Source organism: Diceros bicornis, chromosome 18 (assembly GCF_020826845.1).
Source record: "Diceros bicornis minor isolate mBicDic1 chromosome 18, mDicBic1.mat.cur, whole genome shotgun sequence".
In the NCBI taxonomy this organism is placed as follows: Eukaryota; Metazoa; Chordata; class Mammalia; order Perissodactyla; family Rhinocerotidae; genus Diceros; species Diceros bicornis.
This window is the reverse complement of record NC_080757.1, coordinates 45686722-45704130: the sequence shown is the minus strand read 5'-3', so window position 1 is coordinate 45704130 and position 17409 is coordinate 45686722. Positions and strand designations below refer to the sequence as shown.

Genomic DNA, 17409 nt, shown 5'->3' with positions numbered 1-17409 from the left:
AAGACAAGGTGGAGCAGAAGTAGACGGGAGAAAGCAGGCCTGTTCTAGAATGAACTCCCCCCTCTCACAAGTCCTTATCCCCACCAAATCCTGGTGGAGGGCATCTCCCCTACTGCCTGAGGCCCTACCCTCCCCACCCCACACACAGGGTACCCACCTTTGGGGTTGAAGTTCATGCCCAGCCAGGCACCCCGACTCTGGCCCTCAGAGCTCTGCAGGTGCTCCCAGACGAACACGTTCTCCATCTCATCCAGAATGGACAGGACTGCCCCACCCGCTGGACACAAGGGAGGCCCATGTCATGGCAGATAGATTTCCCTGGGGTAGCAGAGGCCCCCAGAGAGGCCCCAGCCCTCCCTTCTGGCAGCCTGAGCAGAGGATGGTGTGGCATCCATGCGTTTGTGTGTATGTGCTTGTGTGTATGTGGTGGGGGTGTACGTTTGTCAATGTCACATATAGTCTTTGTGTATTGGAATGTGAGGGGGCACTTATATGTAAGTGCTGCCCACAGGTAGAGTGTAGCATGGGGACCACATTCATGGGGTCTATGAGCGTCCACAAGAGGGATCACCACCTGAAGTGCCCACGTGTGGGCTCTAGCCTGCCCTGGCCTACCTCTCTGGCAGCGCTGCAGCGCCTCCTTATGGCCCAGTAGCAGCTCCATGTGGAAGGAGTAACAGTGCTCCCGGAAGGGAATCCATGCTGAATCGGCCAGGCCCTGGGGACAGCTGCCATGGTAACTTATTCTTCTGGGAGGAGGGGGCCCTGTGAGGATGCAGGATTGAGGAAGTGGCCCAGAGTCCTCCCCAGGACGGCCTATACCTTGCCCACCCTTTGGCCCGGGCAAGTGGGCACTCACCACTGTTACCTCCACACACAGCCCCCTGCAATTTGGTGTCGCAGCTGGTGGTGCGCCAGGTCCCATCCACATCCACGTAGGCACAGCCCCCTGCCTGCTGAGGCTCCCCGTCCTGCCAGCTCATGTAGCTCAGTGGCTCCTCTGAGACCCAGGAGTACCGCCGGGAGCCCTGGGCACCAGGAGGCCATCAGGGTGGAAGGAAGGGGACCAGCTGAGGGGTGGGAAGGGGCTGCGGGTAAGGCAGGGGGTTAGGAGGAGACAGGGAGGGAAATCAGGGGAGTAGACCCAGCCCCAGGGCCAGGATGAGTGTTGGGAGCCCACCTCCTCACTGGCCAGCCCGATCCAGAGTGGCGTGCGCAGCCCTCGGGCGGCCTGCGTGAGGAAGGCCTGGGTGTAGGGGTCAGGCACGTGGGCCAGGCTGGCATTGCGGCTCTCACACAGCAGGAGGGCGTCGTGCCAGCGCAGCGGCTTCTGCAGCAGCCGGAAGGTGCCGTTGAGGTAGGAGAGCTCAGTGCCCGGGGCAGGGGGCAACGCTGCTGGGGATGGGCTCAGGGAGGGGTCTACGGGGAAGGGGGCAGGGCTCAGGCTGGGCTCTGCCTCCCTCACCTCATTCCCAGGCGTGAGGCCGGGGGAGCGCCAGACATCAGGCAGAGACCAGGTCTCCTCTGGGCACAGTGCTTGGCACAGACTAATACTCAGTAAGTGTCAGCCACTGTTATTAATAATACATTCTTGCTACTAAATGGATGAGCAAGCTAGAGTCTTGACCTCCTCCTACCCCAGGAACCCAGGGCAGAGGGACACATACATGGAGGTGCAGGTGCCTCAGACACAGAACCTCAGGTTCCCTGACACTCCACATGCCCAGTGTCTAGCTCTCCTGGTCAGCCCTCCATACCCACAAACCTTCCTCCTGAGACCCCTCAGTACTCAGTGCCTTTCTCTCTGATTGGCGCCTCACCTTTCTGCCCATCTGCTTCCCAAGCAGATACTAGACTCTGGGGGTGGCCCCAGGGGTCCCCTGAGGCCAGGGACCATGTTTCATTCCTCCTGGCATGGCCCACAGCATGGAGCCCAGTGCTAGCGTTCCCAGGTTCACTGGTGACACGTACCTGTGCCCTTCTGGCAGATGAAGCCATGTGTCTCCTCCGTGCAGCTCCGATCGTCCCAGCGGCCAGTGAAGTGAGCTGAGGGGCTGTGCAGGACCACCGCACAGCTGGTCTGGGGAGAAGGAGCTGCTCAGGGGAGTCCCAGCAGCTGCCCCCACCTCGTGCCACTGCCCCCAAAAGCCTGCACTATGAGCCAAGAGGCTGGAAGAGGAGTGAAGGCCAGTGCTGCAGGCCAGGGCAGCTGGGGGGGCAGAGGAGAGAGTGGGGAGGGGCTTTCTCACCGGTATGTTGCCGCTGGGAGCCGGGCTAGGGCCAGAGGGCTCCCCAGGTGCCCAGTTGGTGTACAGCAGAGGCTCCTGCTCCACCCACTGGAAGTCCCTCTGCGAGGCATGGAGGCCAATCCAAAGGTCAAAGGTCACATTGGGCAGGCTGGCTGTGATGAATGCTAGAGTCCCCCAGAAGAGAAAGTTATGAGTGACAGGGCAGACCCCTGCTCGCTCTGCTCTAACCATTTGAGAGACTGTGTCAGAGGATACTGGGGCCTCCCCATGGCCCTACCTTGCTCTAAGGGGTTTGCAATGGTGACCAGTTGGGCCTCTTGCTGTTCACAGGAGAACTGTGCCTCTGACCACTTCACCCGGTCCTGGGGGTCCTGGCCCTGGATTCGGAAACACTGTGGGGCGGAGGGGGAGGCGTGATATCCAGCTCCACCTCCCTGTCCCACAGACCCAGAGACTGCTGCGTACCCTCAGGGGGAGGCTTTGGGGGCTGTGAGAGAAAAATATCAGAACCAGGACATCTGGGTCTCCTTGAGCAAGGCTCTAGCACCCTCTCCACCTGACACGGCAGGTTCACAGACACTTGCTCACACTCTGGGGAATTTTTATGTGGAAGGATATCTTTGGGCCACCAAAGGCTCTACTACCCATGACAACAGCACCTGGACCATGCATGGGGACAAGATCTGTCTTGATTTCAGCTAAACACCTTCCTAGGTGTTATCTGAAATCTGTTATTTTGCCCTATGAACTTACTGTTCATCTCTAGAATCCTTTTATCATTATGTTTGAATAATCTTGGTTAGGCAGCAGCTTCTAACTCTGTAATTTTACGGTTCTCTTTTCCCACCTTTATCACCTCCTAAGGTTAAAGAAACAACCCTGTATGGGAAATCTTTTATCAAGTGAAGGCTATTTATTTATTAAATGAATGGGGGCCGGCCCCATGGCTTAGTGGTTAAGTACGCACACTCCGCTACTGGCGGCCCGGGTTCGGATCCCAGGCGCGCACTGACGCACTGCTTGTCGGGCCATGCTGAGGCCGCGTCCCACATACAGCCAACTAGAAGGATGTGCAACTATGACATACAACTACCCACTGGGGCTTTGGGGAGAAAAAAGGAAGGAAAAAAAAAAGAGAAAATGAATGATTTCCAGTAATTTTCTGTTCAGAGGCAGTGTGATGGGGGAGAAAGAAGGTAAGGAAGCTTTGGAGTCACAAAGAGGGGTGGGGGAGGTGCCGCTCAGATTCTGGATCTGACTTAACCTTTCTGCTCTCAACTTTTCTGTAAAATGGGAATAAAACTGTCTTTGGGGGTTATTTTTAGGATTAAAAAGAATAGTGCATGCCACAGAGTAGGTGCTTAACAAATGAAAGCTCTTACTACAAATGATTAGATCTAGTGCCAGCCTACTGATGCAAATGTCAGATTGCAGGTAGAAAATTGTTAACCCAAAACTAATGCAAGAATTTTTTGGAGATCTGTCACAAAGCCGATGCATCTGATTTCACAGATGTAGTCCAGAGCCACTCTGAGGCCTCCTTTAAATAACAAGTAAAATTAGTCATAACATTTGAAGCGCAAGGTCACATCAGTACCACTAAGAAGTAGCAGTTAAAGGGAGGAAGTATTTGGTTCCATCCAGTGAACACTCGGGGCCTCCCCACCATGTGCAAGTGTGTTAAGTGGTATGTCAGGTGCCAGTGGCCCTGCCCTCTAGGAGCTTAAAGCTAGTGGGAGAGGCAGACTCTTACATGCTTTACCTACATCCAAACACCATGGGGCTGCAGGGGAGCGCAAAGAACTAGTAAAGCAAGATGTCTGGGGCCAGGTGGTGAAGGGGCAAACAGCCTTGCATGCTTCCAAGGCTTTCGACAGAAGAGTAACTGGTATCATTACAATGATGCTGACGAATTAAGAAAGAGACCAATTACATATATAAAATATATTCTCTTTTATATTAGGTGGAAGAAGCCATGAGAATAAGTTTTTGGAAAAGTTTAATGATGCTCAAAATACAATACTGAGAAAAAAAAGCTGAATACAAAATTACGTTATTGAGCATGATCTCAATTATGTGGAAAAAGGCAGGAAATGGAGTAACAAATATTGATAGTGATTATCTCTGGAGAGTATGGGTTTTATTTTCTTTCTTCTGTTTTTTCCAAAGGTTTAACAATACACATGCCTTTTTTTTTTCTTTTAAGATAGGAAAAGTATAATATTCACTTGAATATTGTGAAGAGAGTAAGAACTCTGACACTAAGAGGCTGGCTGCACTCCAATGCACGACAAAGATTTATGGGTTATATTGTCTAGTGTTAACTAACCTAATCCTCACAATGGGGCTAAGTGGTCTTACAACGTCCTGCAAAAAAAGCACAGACTGAGACTCGTACTACTGATGCCAGCACAACTGAGGAAGTGGTGCCCTTCTCTTCCTGGGATAAGCTCTTTTCAGCCACTAGGTGGTCTAACACGTCTGATAAATCAGCCCACCAGTGTGAAAGTAACCACTTTTGGAAAGAAACTCACACTCTAGAGGGAAGGTTTTGAAAACACGTTTAGAAGCATATCCATTCTGATTAATTTCATTGGCCCAGACTTTCCTATCTGCACACTCAAAACACTGGGGAAGAGAATTTTCTAACGGTGTTTTCAAAAATCTGCCCAAGACTTTTTTTTTTCCAAACCCTCTTGATCAAGTCTTCTGATTAACTTATGAGGCAGATTAGTTTAAAATGCAGAAATTTACTAAGCAATTTTTCGACAAAAACCTTTGCTTAATTGGTAGAATGACTGAAAAATGGAGAGAATGACTTAGAAAGCCCAGCCAATGATGGATGAACTTTTTTCACTTCAATCTATTTGTCTTCGTGAGACAACTTTTTAATCTACAACAACCATTAAATTCATGTTTTAAAATAATTTGAGCTTCAAACAAGACCCGTGAAGTCATGAATCACAAAGTGTCAGACCAAGATTTTTAAAAATGATGAAGTATATGCAATTACTTTGTTCTTATTAAAATTAAGTATTAATAATTATAGTTAATTTTTGAGTGAGCACAAAATTTTGTTTCATACTACTAATAAAAAATTTTTTTTAACTTAAAAATACTATTTTTAAACCTTTAGCGTATACTTTATAGTGTTTTGTTCTCGTGCATATTTTACTATATATAATATTAGAATGGAAGCAAATATATATATATTTTATTTACACACATAATGACGTAGACACACATACTTTGTACCTTCAACATTTTGTTTTACTAATAGGAGTTCATTACCAAAATGTTTGGTGACCACTGATCTAGAATGCTCACCTAACCATGTGGACCACCTCACTTCCCAGTGGATTAGAAGATGTTACTGCACTGAGTTATTTTCCAAGGAGTCTAGCCCTGGCCTTGGGGCCAAGTAGGAGAGAGGTTGGTGGGTACAGGCAAGAGGCCATGACTTTGACGTTGCCAAAGAGCCAGGACCCCTGAGGCTCGGCCTTTCCAAGTTCACATCCTCTCCCCCGACTCCCTTGGGTGCCCCCTCCCCACCTCCTACCTTGTTGAGGAACTGGTTCCAGCCAGAGGGACAGCCCCCCAGGGCCGTGGGCGGCAGGTCTGGGGGCTGCATCTTTCTGGTGCTGTTGCTGCGCTTGCAGATGTAGGGCAAGCCTGTGAGGCACCTCTGGTCTCCCCAGTCCTCTGCAGAAAGGGGAGGGGAGTGGAGTCACCCCCAGGGCAGGGCAGGGCTGGCAGCACCCTCGCCTCATGCTCTGAGAGGTGGCTGGGCTGGGCTGGGCTCAGGCCTCTGTATCCAGCTCTGAACTCAAGTCCTCTGTGACTGCGTGGAGGACCATGGGGATAGACCCTCCCCTCTCTGGGTCCAGCCCTTCTTGGGTTGTGGGAACAAAGAGAATGAGAGGAGACTGATGGGCCCTGCCCAGGCTCTCCTGGCCCTCTCTCTGCCCCCATCTGGCCCTCACCTCGACTGGCCGTCATGTACACGCACTTCTTATCCTTGCCGATGGGCCGAGGTTTGCCGGGTGCCCAGGAGATGAAGTTTATAATGGAACCATCTGTCCACCTGCAATGGCACCAAGCAGGCGTGACTCCAGCATTGGCCTTGGGCCCAATCTCCCCGTATGCAGCAATGAAGGCCTCGGGACAGGGGGCAGGGAAGGGCCCAAGTCCAGGGGCTCAGTGGCTGCAGGCTGAAGAGTGGGGGTACCGAGCTCAGTGTGGCTGGGGACCCCAGGACGGTGCCTCCAGGTAAGGCCCAGCCCTCCCTGAGCATTCACTTCTCTAACTAGAGAAGAAGTCTAAGAATCCCAGAGCTGGGATCCAAGGGCAACAGTGTGCTCAGATACTCGTGTGCTCCTGGTCCTGCCTGCCTCAGGCGCCCTCATGCATGGTAGGTGGGCACTGAATACAGAGGCCCCTCTGGACATCATATGTTCTTGCCCATGTCTTGAGGGGGACTCATTTATGAGTGACCCCAGCATAATGTGAGCTACAATTATTTAGTGCCCAATAATGTGCTGGATGCTTTGCTAACGACTTTACGTATCTTATTTTTAATCCTCAGAGCAATCCTACCAGGCAGGCCTCATTATTCTCATTTTCAGATGAGAAATCCAAGGCCCAAAAAGGTTAAGTCATTTACTGAAGGCCACACAGCCAAAGAGGAGCAGAACTGGATTCAAATCCAGTTTGAATGTGAGGGTGCGCCCCTCCCCAGCTCCTGTCTGGGGTCTAGGCTGGCCATCCAGGCATGCGCCCCCTCCCACACCTGCTGCCCCAGGAGAGCGCCTACCTGAAGCGCCCGTCACTCTCTGCGGTGTGTAGGCCGATCCACCAGTGCTGCTCCTGCCCCCTGGAGAACTGGGGAAGCGGGTGGGCAGGTGAGGGTTGGCAGGGCCTTTCCTCTGCTCCCGGGCCCGCCCATCCCCTACCCGCAGCCCCCGGCTCGTTCGAGTGTCCACCTTCTGCAGGTTGTGCCCCAGGAAGTCCAGCTCCGCCTGGCTGTGTACGGAGGCCAGCTCGGCCTGGAACCACGTGCAGATGCGCTGCGCCTGCGCCCACGCGGAGTGGTGCTCGAAGAACTTGTACTCCGCATCCTGGAAACGCAGCCATTCCCGCCGGCCTGCGGGGGCAGCGCGGGCATGGGAATGGCGGCCAGGCTGGGGTCCAGGGCAGGCGGGCCTGTGGCCCACAGGACTCCGGGCAGGCACCGCTCCAGGCTCCAAGCCCAAGCTTGCCCCTCCTTCGAGACGGAGGCCGACAGGGCTCCAAGCCCCTAGTTCCCTTTTTGTCGGCTCGGACTCCTAAGCCCCGAGGGGATGCCCTTTCCCCTCTCCCGCCGCCATGGGGAGCAGGGTGGGCAGCGGGCCTCACCTTGCGGGCTGACATCGGGCTCCCGCACGTCCGCACCTATGGGGACAAGAAGGACAGAGGCACTGCGGCGAAAGGAGACCCTCCCCTGGATCCCCGGCCCCGCCGCCCTTCGCCCCATGCCCCGTCCCCCAGGGCCACCCCACCCAACCTCTAGGGATCTTGCAGATCCAGTCCAGCTGCGTATCGCACTGCATGGCCACCCACTGCAGAGAGGCCAGGTCGAGCACTGCGCAGCCCCGGATGTCGTCGTCGTCGTGCCGGCTCCGGTCGAAATTGTGGTAAGAGAACTAAATAGGTCGGGGTAGGAGAGTTCTCGGGCACGAGGAGCAGGCTGCTCCCATTCGCAGACCAGACCAACAAGAGGCCCGGCCTGAGCTGGGAACCCCCAACCTGGGCTGGACGCCCCGGTCCCCCTTAGTTTGCCTGCCAGCTCCAGCCAGAGACCCTAGCTCTGCTAACCCTCGCCCACCTCCCGGCCGGTCCCACCCTGAAACCACGCCTACAGCCAAGGCCCGCCCACCTAGGCCCCGCCCGCCGGCCGTCCCGCCTACTCCAGGCCCCCTCACCCCCAGGCCGTCGCTCCACCGCCAGCTCTGCCTCCCTCCAGGGTCTCGACGGTTCAGGCCGATCCAGAACCAGTGCTGCTCGTGGCTCTCAGGCTCTGACTCACTTCAGCACAAGCCGGGGGTGGGGACAGAAGAGACGGCGGATGAGATGAGCAGGAGCCCCTTGCAGCTGTGACCTGGGCGGTCCCGAGGGCCTGGGGCCTCTCCTGGGCTTCATGCTCATGGGGCAGTACGCTATTGGGCCACCTTTAAGAAGTTCCCTCCCCAGAAAGAACTGGGGAGACCTGGACTATGCGCCCAGCTCCAGGTGTGGTGGGTGGCTTGGCTCCCTTCCCTTGCTACCCTTTGGGACCGGTTTGCCCTGCCAGCGAGACTGCAGGCTTTCACTTGAAGGAGTTTAGGAAGTCGATGGGGATGGAGCATAGACCTGGGCTGTGGAATCAGATACACCTGGATTCCCGTCCTGGTTCACCCATGGACCAGCTCTGTGACCCTGGGCAAACAACCCAGCCTTTCTACCAACCCACAAGGGTCCATGATAATGTCTACTTTGTAGGGTTGATGAGAGGATTGAATGAGGATTAAACATTTAGTGTAGTACCTGGTACATGGTGAGAAGCGATCAATGTTAGCTATTATAATTACTCTTCAAATAATGTAATCCTAATGTTTGCTGGGAGGAGATATCCCTGGAATTAAGATCTCAGGAAGCCTCGATCCATTTGGATTTTTCCCAATGCTAAGGGGTTATAGGTGCTGTGTGTCAGAGGAGGCTGGGAGCCCACAGGACAGAGATGGGGTCTTGGAGGGACCCCATGGGCAAATGCTCACTTTTTTAGGCTTTCTCCTCCCATCTCTCGGGAAAAGCTGTTTACTGAGGAGCGTGGATTATTATGGGATGTGTATTATGGGGGAAAACATTCAACTTGGATCAGCTTGCAGAAGATTTTGCCATGAAGAAGGAGGGACGGGAAGGGCAGTTACTTGCGTACAAGTCTGTGAGTCTGAGGGGATGTTGCTGCCTCTATGACGCTGGTGAGCAACACAGGGTCCCCAACTCCAGGGGAGGAGAGGTGGTCCTGGCACTAGTGGCAGATACGAGGTCATTCCAAGCCCTCAGACAGCCCTCACTGGGGTCACCTTCACCCTGCCCTGTGCCCAGCAAAACCAAGAGCCCCACACACGTGCACGCAGGCCATGGTCCCAGGCTCAGTACCCGAAGATCTTGTTAAGCATGTTGGCCACAAAGTGCTCCTCCTCATAGCTGGCCAGGCTCAGGAGCTGGGCCCCCAACTCCTGGCAGGCCCCCTGGGCCTGGACCCAACTCTTCTTGTCCTGCAGCCGCTCCGAGCCAAACACCTGCAGGAGCAGAGTCCAGTTATCTAAGCTATCCCCACCCGCCCACCTTCCTAAGGGACATGTGCCCTCCTGTGACAGCAGTGGGGAGGGGTGCTGGGGTCTCACTGGACAAGGAGTCCCGACTAGCTAAGACAATCCTCCTTGTCAGAGAATGAGCCCCAGGGGAGGGGAGCCGGCACTCAGTTCCTAGAGAATGCCCCCTGCCCGGTCCCCCTAACCAGTGTGAGGTCTGGCTCTTATCCCAGCATAGCCACAATTTGCTGTGGGCAAGTCCCTTCCCTCCCCCCGACCCCGACTTCAGTTTCTCCATGTAATAAAAGACCCTGGACTACATCAGTGGCTCCCAAACCCAGCAGGGTTTAAAAATACAGATTACCAGGCCCACCCCATCCTTCTGAATCCCAATCTCCATAGTGACAGACTGAAGATTTTATTTTTATGAAGCTCCCCAGGCAATTCTGAAGAGCAGCCAGCCTGGCCCCAACGTTTGGGAACCTCTGAACAGATGATCTCTCTGGTTTCTTCAATTCCTCAAATGTTTACTGACCACCTACTATGCACAAGGCCTCAGAGTCCACTGACAAGAGTTTCATGAGGAATTCTCTCTGTCTGCAGGCCACTGTAGGGAAGTCTCCCGGGGGCCCACTGTGTGAACCGCGGCTGGGTCCCACTGGGACCACACCCCCAGGTGAGCTGCCTCTTTGCTCCTGTCTCTCTCCCTCCCCCCACGCCAACAGGCTGCCCACCTTATAGCAGTGCCGGAGTTTGGGGTCTGAGGCCCAGCCCTGGGGACAGGAGCCGGTGAGGCTGGGCGTGGGGTCTGGCCCGGGCAGTTCAGGCGTCACTGGCGTGCCCAGGCTCTGCCGGCAGATGTAGCGAGCCCGGAACGCGGTGCAGTTCTTCACCTCCCACAGCCCCATGGCGCTGCCCGTGGCCAGGGCCACGCAGCCCCCACGGCTGTACCCTGAAGGAGGGAGAAGGGAGATGGAGGGCTCACGGTCTGACCTTCCCCCACATCACCTCGCGGCACCAGCCCAGACCTCATACTGGGAACCAGCTTGGCCATCTCTGCAAAGACACGCTCTGTGGGGTTGGGGCCCAGGTGGAAAGAAGGGAATGGAGGCCGAGTCCTAGCTCTGTGTTTACTCCTGTGAGATCTTAGGCAAGCTGCTTAACCTCTCTGGGCCTGTTTCATCATCTACCTCATTAAGTGACTGAAAGGGTTAAAAAGATAATGTGAAATGGTAATAATCATAACAGCAAGCACTTGTCTTGCACTCACTACTCAGAGACCTTTACATATTTTAACTCATCTAAGCCTCACATGAACCCTGTAAGAAAAGTACCATTATCCCCATTCGACAGATGAGCAAACTGAGGCTCAAAGATGCGCAGCTAATAAACAGCAGAGTCAGGATCTGAGCCAGGTAGTTTGCTCCAGAGCCTGTGCTCCTAACCATTTCACCACACGATATGAACAATCAATTACTGTGAAGCTCTGGGTCTCGGTTGTGGCAGGACGGGTCCACCATCACCTCCCGGCTTCACCAAAGAAAGTCAAAGAAGGGGGCTGACACAGTCCGTGGAGGAGGGGCTCACCAGGCTGGTCCCGGTTCCAGTGGGTGTACATGACCTCATCCCCACTGAGCCAGCGGAAGGAGCCGGTGCTGTTGAGGTCCTGCAGGGCGGTCCAGAAGTACTCGCCATCCCAGTTGTAGATGAGGCTGCTGACAAAGGCCTGCTCGAACCTATGGAAGAGAGGCTGGTCTGGGCAGGGAAGCCTTGCCCCAGGAGATGTGCGGGACCAGTAACTTGCTCAGGGAAGTGGGGACCCCTGGGGGCCCTGCAGGTGACAACCCAGCTGCCCCTTCTACTGTCTGTGCTTCCATGCCTTGCTGAGAAGAAAGTAGAGGAAATGAGACAGAGCCAAGGCCCGTCTCTCCTGGGCACGCAGCCCACACCTATACCTGCCCCTGCCCCACTCTGGGGTCACTTAATAAACAATTCATTCTTGTGACGATATTAGAAAATGGCCCCGAAGCAGGTGAGGCTCAAAGAACTCCAGGTCCCTCTGCACTTGATGGCAGAATGCTACCCTGTTTGGTGGAGGGGCCACATTAGGCCAGGACATGGGCGAGCACTGGTCCCGGCACCTGCCCCCTCCTGTACCTGTTGGTGATGGTGACCAGCTGAGAGCCGTGGTCGGTGCACAGGCGCCGGGCCTCACTGTAGGTCACTTGGTCCTCACCCAGCCAGTAGCAGGATGGGCTGTGCCACGTCCAACCCTGGCTCAAGAGAGTGCACAGAAGAGGGGCATCTGTGGGAAAGGCTCTCCTCCCTCACCCCTAAGTCCTGGGGCGGGGGGATGCCATCAGTGGCATCACTGAATGTGCCACAGGCTTGGGCACAGGACAGAGGAGACTGGTTTGCCACCAGAGATGGCTGTTCCTGCGCTGTGCTCTGCACCTGGTCACTCCACACTGCTGCTCCCACCACTACACACAACTGCCAGACCAGGGGCGGAAGCATGGCCCAAAGGTGGCCAATCCAAAGGCAGCCAGTGACCTGGCACGTGGCCTGGCGCAGAAAGATGTGGCCCATCGGACTCCTCTCTTGGGCATTTAAACCAAGAGACGCAGCAGGAAAATTGCCAGCTGGCTGGGAAACCAGAGCTGATAAGCTGGGAGAGCTGCCAGGGTGTGGAGGGGCCTGAGTAACCTTCGAGGGGCCAGGAAAAGCTGGGGTAAGGGGAGCATGCAGCTGCGGTTGCGGGGCAGGGGAGGACGACGACACGGATGCACTGTCAGCAAAGCCGCAGATGAGAGAGCACTGCTCCAGGAGGCCTGGTGAAGCTTCACCCCACAGACCCCTCTCCCTTGGGCCATCCTGAGGGCTCTCTGCTCCTGCCCTGCAGATCAGGAACGGAAGCTCAGAGAAATTAAGTGACTTGACCTTGTACACAGAGACAGTACAAGGTGGAGCCCGGACTTGAACCCACACCACAGAGGCTGTGCCTGTCCTCGCGACAGCTCCTCCTAAGATGACACAGAAGCCTGCCAGGGCCTTCGCCTCCAGGCGGCCTTGAGGGGGGAAGCTTGAGGGTGGGCTTGAGGTTGGAAGAAAGAGACACAGCCCCATGGGCAAGAGTCAGAGAAGAAGAGAAGCAGGGTTGTGTATATGTGTCTGTGTGTGCATGTCTGTGTATGTGTATGTCTGTGTATGTGTGTATATGTGTGTGCATATGTGTCTGTGTCTTTGTGTGTGTATGTGAGGGAGGGGTCCCCCTATGCCCAGGGCTGCATTAAGACCCCTGGCTCTCCCGGGGTGTTAACCATGGCTGCCGAACACCCCCCCACACACATTCCAGGCCAGCCCTGGTGCCCGGGCAGTTAATAATTCCCACCCCCACCTCTACCTCACCCAAGCCAGGACAGAGCCCCTGGGCCAGTCTGACCATGCTGGCCCCCAGACACTTCAGCCAGGCCCCCGTCTTCTCTCTCCCTCCTCCCCAATGGAGGTCAAGCTTGTTGGCATTTCCTGCTCCTCCCCTGGAGGAGAGTTTGGGGTGCAGGTGGGGTAGCGTGTGGTAAGGGGGTTTAATCCAAAGGAAAACAGAGCCAGGAGCCAGACTGGCAGCAAGGGGCTGGCAGGAGGAGCGTGGCCTCGGCAGATGGAGCCATCAGGGGCCAAAACACCACAAAGTGTCCTTTATGAGGGCACGCAACCTCCTCATATCTGTCTACACCACTTACACCCCTGGTCGGCTGGGGGCCGGGGTTGGGGGGCTGGAGGAGGCAAACGGGTCAATCACCCACTCTCACCTTCATTCATACACTCACTCCCCCGCTCACCTATCCCCCCATTCTATTCTAATCCCCTCCCTCCCTGAACATCTTCTGGAAGCCCCTGGGGCTGGGAACACAAAGGAGGGAGACACCAGACTGGCCTCATTCCTCCAGATGGACAAGCACACACTACATCAGATGTTGTGGTGTGGGCCAGCAGAGAGAGGTGGCAAAGCAGGCCTGGGGGTGCAGAGGACACGGGCTCACCCAGCAGCTTCCACTCAGGTGATAACTGGGCCAGACTTGGGGGCCTGCCCACACCCATCGCCTGTTCTCTGCTGTCTCTGGGAAGTGGCTTCCCCATGGAGAAGGGGCTCAGGGCTGAGCATGGGGAGCTCTACTTCCTCCCAACAGCCCCCCACCCCACCTCATCTAACATCACTCCTTCTGGAACAGAGCAGTTTGGAGAGCGGGAGGAAAGGGTGTGCCAAGGAAGGGAGGATGCCACGGGAGGCTGCAGGATTCCATCCACCCCCTCCTTCCCCTGGGACCCCCTCTGGCTGCCCCATCCAGCACCCAGCTCCAGAAGCACCCTCACCTTCCGGCAGCCATGGTCCTCCTCGGTGGCCCCCTGGCTCAGCTGGCCTGCCTTCTTGCAGATGGATGGCAAAGACTGGTTACAGGGACTGTCATTCCAGCGACCCTCCTAGGGACACAGGGTGAGGGACAGTCTTATCCCCCTCCCCCAAATCTCCCAAACCCTTCATAAAACTTGGTTTCTAGAGCTGGCCCTGCCACTGACTTGCTGTCTAATTCTGTGCAAGAGGTTTGACCTCTGTGTTCCAGGCTGTAAAATGGGGAGACAGGATTAGTTCTGTAAGCCTCACAGGGTTGATGAGGACAGAGAGTTGCTATGCAAATGCCCTAAAACTTCAACAAGCACTGTCTAAGGGAAAAGGTGCTCTTTTAAATTATTTATCTCATTTCATAACCATCCAGGACAAACTGGCTAAGACTGTCAGGGTAACCAATGGCAGGACAGACAGTTGAGACTCCTAGTTCTGCAAGAGGTCCAGCCAGTCCCTGCAGATCCAGGGTGAGCGGAGACTGCGTGCCCAGACCCACATCTCAGCTGATGGAGCTGAAGAGGAACTGAGTCCCTGGCCTCCCCACACTCCCTAGCCCTCCAGAGTCCCAGCCCACCAGCCAGCGTCTTGTCTGCCTTTAGCTCCATCCAGAGCGCAGAGGGGTTTGTGTGTCCCAGCCCCCAGGAGAATGCCTGGCATGTAGAGACACTCAACAAATAACTGTTTAAATAGCAGCCCCTATGCCAGATGGCTCTGATTCCACAAGCCCTGGCACTGTGTGCAGCCTCTCACGGCAGAATGTCCTATCTGTCCTGGAGTGGGCAGTCTGTCCCTCTGGCTTCATCCCTTTTTGAAGAGTCTCTCATCTCTGCCTGTAGCCCTGCATCAATTCCTTCATCTTCCCACACCACGTGCGAGCCAAAGCCATGGCAAAGAGTCATCACCCCACAATCTCAGGAGACAGGACCCTGGGCGGGGGAGGGCTGGCGCAGGGGCTGGCACAGAGCCGCCCCACCTGTGGAGCGTGTCCACACAATGTGAGTTCAGATGCCACCTGCCAGCAGGGAAGAGCAGCTGGCAGGAGACCGAGACAGCACCGGGCAACGTCCTCAGGCTTCACGAGAATTAATTCCTTTAATCTTCCCAATGACCCTCTGAGGTTGGCACCTTTAGTGTTCCATTGACGGAGGAGAAAGCCAAGGCACAGAGAGGTTAAGTAACTTGCCCACAGTGACCCAGCTAGTTGGAGGTGGAGAGGAGATTCAAACCCTGGCAGTCTCTCCACGTGGAAGGTTGGTGGGAAAGAGGGGGCTTCTGAGAGGCAACGGGGTGGTGTTACAGGCAGGCTCCAACAGTAGGACATCCTTCAGCTGGAAGAACACGAGGAGGGCAGGGGTGTATTGGGGCCCTGTGATAGGGAGAGGGGGTTCTCACCGGCCCCCAGATGGTGACACAGTCCTCCAGGCTGTCCCGGAAGTTGTTGGGCTCAAAGGGGTGCCAGTGGGTGAAGCTCACAAGGCTTCCGTCCGACCACTCGAAATTCATCTGTAGTTTCAAATCGTTGAGGCCAATCCACAGCTCCTCCACCTCTGGGGGTGCAGCAGGAGAGAGGGGAGAAGGGACACTGAGAGATCAACCGCAGCCACCAGCAGGGGAGGGAGGGACGGGCTCTGAGCCTCCTGGGCAGGACGGGATCACAGACCGGTGGACAAGCAGACCTCACCTTGCTTGATCTGCTTGGTGATGAACTCCAGCTCGGCCATGCTGTGGATGCTGAGCAGGTCGCCCCCACCCCGCAGACACGCCTTCTTGGACTCCTGCCAGCTGCGCTTCTCGGCCTGCAGGCGGTAGCAGTGGCCCTGGAAGGGCTGCCAGCTGGGCTCGCACTCTACCTTCACGTTGGCCCACACGTCTGCAGAGACCCACGAGGCCGCTGCTCAGGGACCAAGCTAGGCACCAACCCACTGGGTGTCAACACAGGCAGGGCCCTGAAGTCACCTCCTCTCCCAACCTGTCCCAGGTCAGCCCTTCCCACTAGGACAGGTGTGAATGCTGAATGATGCCGAAAAGACAAAACCCTCCAGCATTGTTGGAGGCCCAGAGGCAGGGCCCTGGGAGATGGTGGCAGATTCCACCCAAGACAGGACAGCCTCTCCGGCTGGGGCTCTCAGAAAGAGATGGGCAGGGATTCAGGCCAGACCAGCCCTGAGAACCTCAGTTTCCTCCTCTGTAAATGGGGTTTCCTGCTGTAAGATTCAAACTTCACTCATGTGCACCTTGCTTAATATATGAAACCACCATCATTGTCTCAACACCTATTGAGTGTAGACTTGGTGCTGATCCCGGCAGTCCAGGATGAAGGGAGTGGAGAGATGGGGCCCACTGGGTGGGCGGCTCGTGAAGTCACTGTTGACTGGCAGGCACCCCACGCTAGGATTTCCCTTCTTGCTCCTTCCCCTACCCCCAGCTCCTCTCCTTGCATCCCAGGGCTGAGAAACCAATGGGTTCCAGGCCCTTCCTCGCCCCCACTTCCATGCATTTCAGGTTCACCCTCTAGGGATGGGGTTTGAGGGCAGCTGAGGCAAACAAGCCCTCACTTGGGCCTTGGCAAGAGAAAACAAGACTTTGCCAAACCACCCACAATGTCAAGCTCAGGCAGGATTCTGCCTGGCTGGGTGGGAGAGCTTATGCCCACTCACCCCAGACTGGGATTCTGGGAGACACTCCAGGGTCCAGCCATACTGTTTTTTGGAGAGCCGACAAAGTGGGTAGGGCTGAGAGCCTGTGCAGGCTCGCTCCTTGGTTCAGGACCTGTCAATCATCTCTTGTCACCACTGAGCTAAGACCTGAGGCTCCAGGCCCAGACAGAACGGGAGTTTAGTGGGTGTTCAGACCCAAGGGGGCCTGCTTTGGCCTGTGGGAGGAAGGGAGCTCAGGAAATGTGGATGCTTTGCGGGGGCACAATGATACCTGCCTTCGAAATGACATGCCTTGAGTGATGAAAGCTGGAAGGCAGAACCCACCCAAGAAACCGCCTAGAATATATGCCCATGCAGAGATGTGGGCTGGGATGAAAGGGGAAGTCCAAGGCCATAGACATATCGGCAAGTGTGTGAAGCCCCAGAGGAGGCCTAAAGGGGGCACAATGGGGAGATCCAGGGGACAGAGGACTTGGCAAGGGGCCAGTCCCACAGAGGGTCACAGATACGCTAGGCCTGCCCACACTGGGGCCCTCCTGTGGGCCCTCCTTCCTTCAGAAAACAGATCTTGGGAAGATCTGGAATTCGTGCCTGCCCCAGGCTCCCTCCAGCTAGAGGTGAGGTACCCTAGACGTGAGGCGCTGATGTTTGAAGGCTTTGCTCCTGACCCCCTAGGAGGTAAGAGGAGAAAGCAGTGGCTGACAGCCCTGATCCATCTTTGGCAACACTTTAGTGGGCAGACGCAGAAGTTTCACGCTGTAAGCTCTTTA

General features: G+C 55.5%; 1 protein-coding gene across 6 annotated transcripts in view; it reads right to left on the bottom strand.

Annotated features, from left to right (window-relative positions):
• MRC2 (mannose receptor C type 2) overlaps window positions 1-17409 on the bottom strand; it is a 51895-nt gene that overhangs the window by 2199 nt on the left and 32287 nt on the right. For 3 of the 6 annotated variants that reach the window (XM_058561299.1, XM_058561300.1, XM_058561303.1), the window contains exons 7-27: window positions 15664-15852; window positions 15375-15529; window positions 13952-14059; window positions 11738-11853; window positions 11168-11316; window positions 10315-10532; window positions 9426-9568; window positions 8210-8312; window positions 7792-7930; window positions 7644-7679; window positions 7232-7392; window positions 7063-7130; window positions 6233-6333; window positions 5809-5951; window positions 2527-2641; window positions 2250-2413; window positions 1972-2080; window positions 1181-1419; window positions 860-1028; window positions 616-765; window positions 158-277 (exon numbers count right to left, since the gene is read on the bottom strand). In XM_058561299.1, coding sequence (XP_058417282.1) covers window positions 158-277; window positions 616-765; window positions 860-1028; window positions 1181-1419; window positions 1972-2080; window positions 2250-2413; window positions 2527-2641; window positions 5809-5951; window positions 6233-6333; window positions 7063-7130; window positions 7232-7392; window positions 7644-7679; window positions 7792-7930; window positions 8210-8312; window positions 9426-9568; window positions 10315-10532; window positions 11168-11316; window positions 11738-11853; window positions 13952-14059; window positions 15375-15529; window positions 15664-15852 — 2895 coding nt within the window. The remainder of the gene's footprint in view (window positions 1-157; window positions 278-615; window positions 766-859; window positions 1029-1180; window positions 1420-1971; window positions 2081-2249; window positions 2414-2526; window positions 2642-5808; window positions 5952-6232; window positions 6334-7062; window positions 7131-7231; window positions 7393-7643; window positions 7680-7791; window positions 7931-8209; window positions 8313-9425; window positions 9569-10314; window positions 10533-11167; window positions 11317-11737; window positions 11854-13951; window positions 14060-15374; window positions 15530-15663; window positions 15853-17409) is intronic. The other 3 variants (XM_058561301.1, XM_058561302.1, XM_058561304.1) reach the window with 3 other exon arrangements.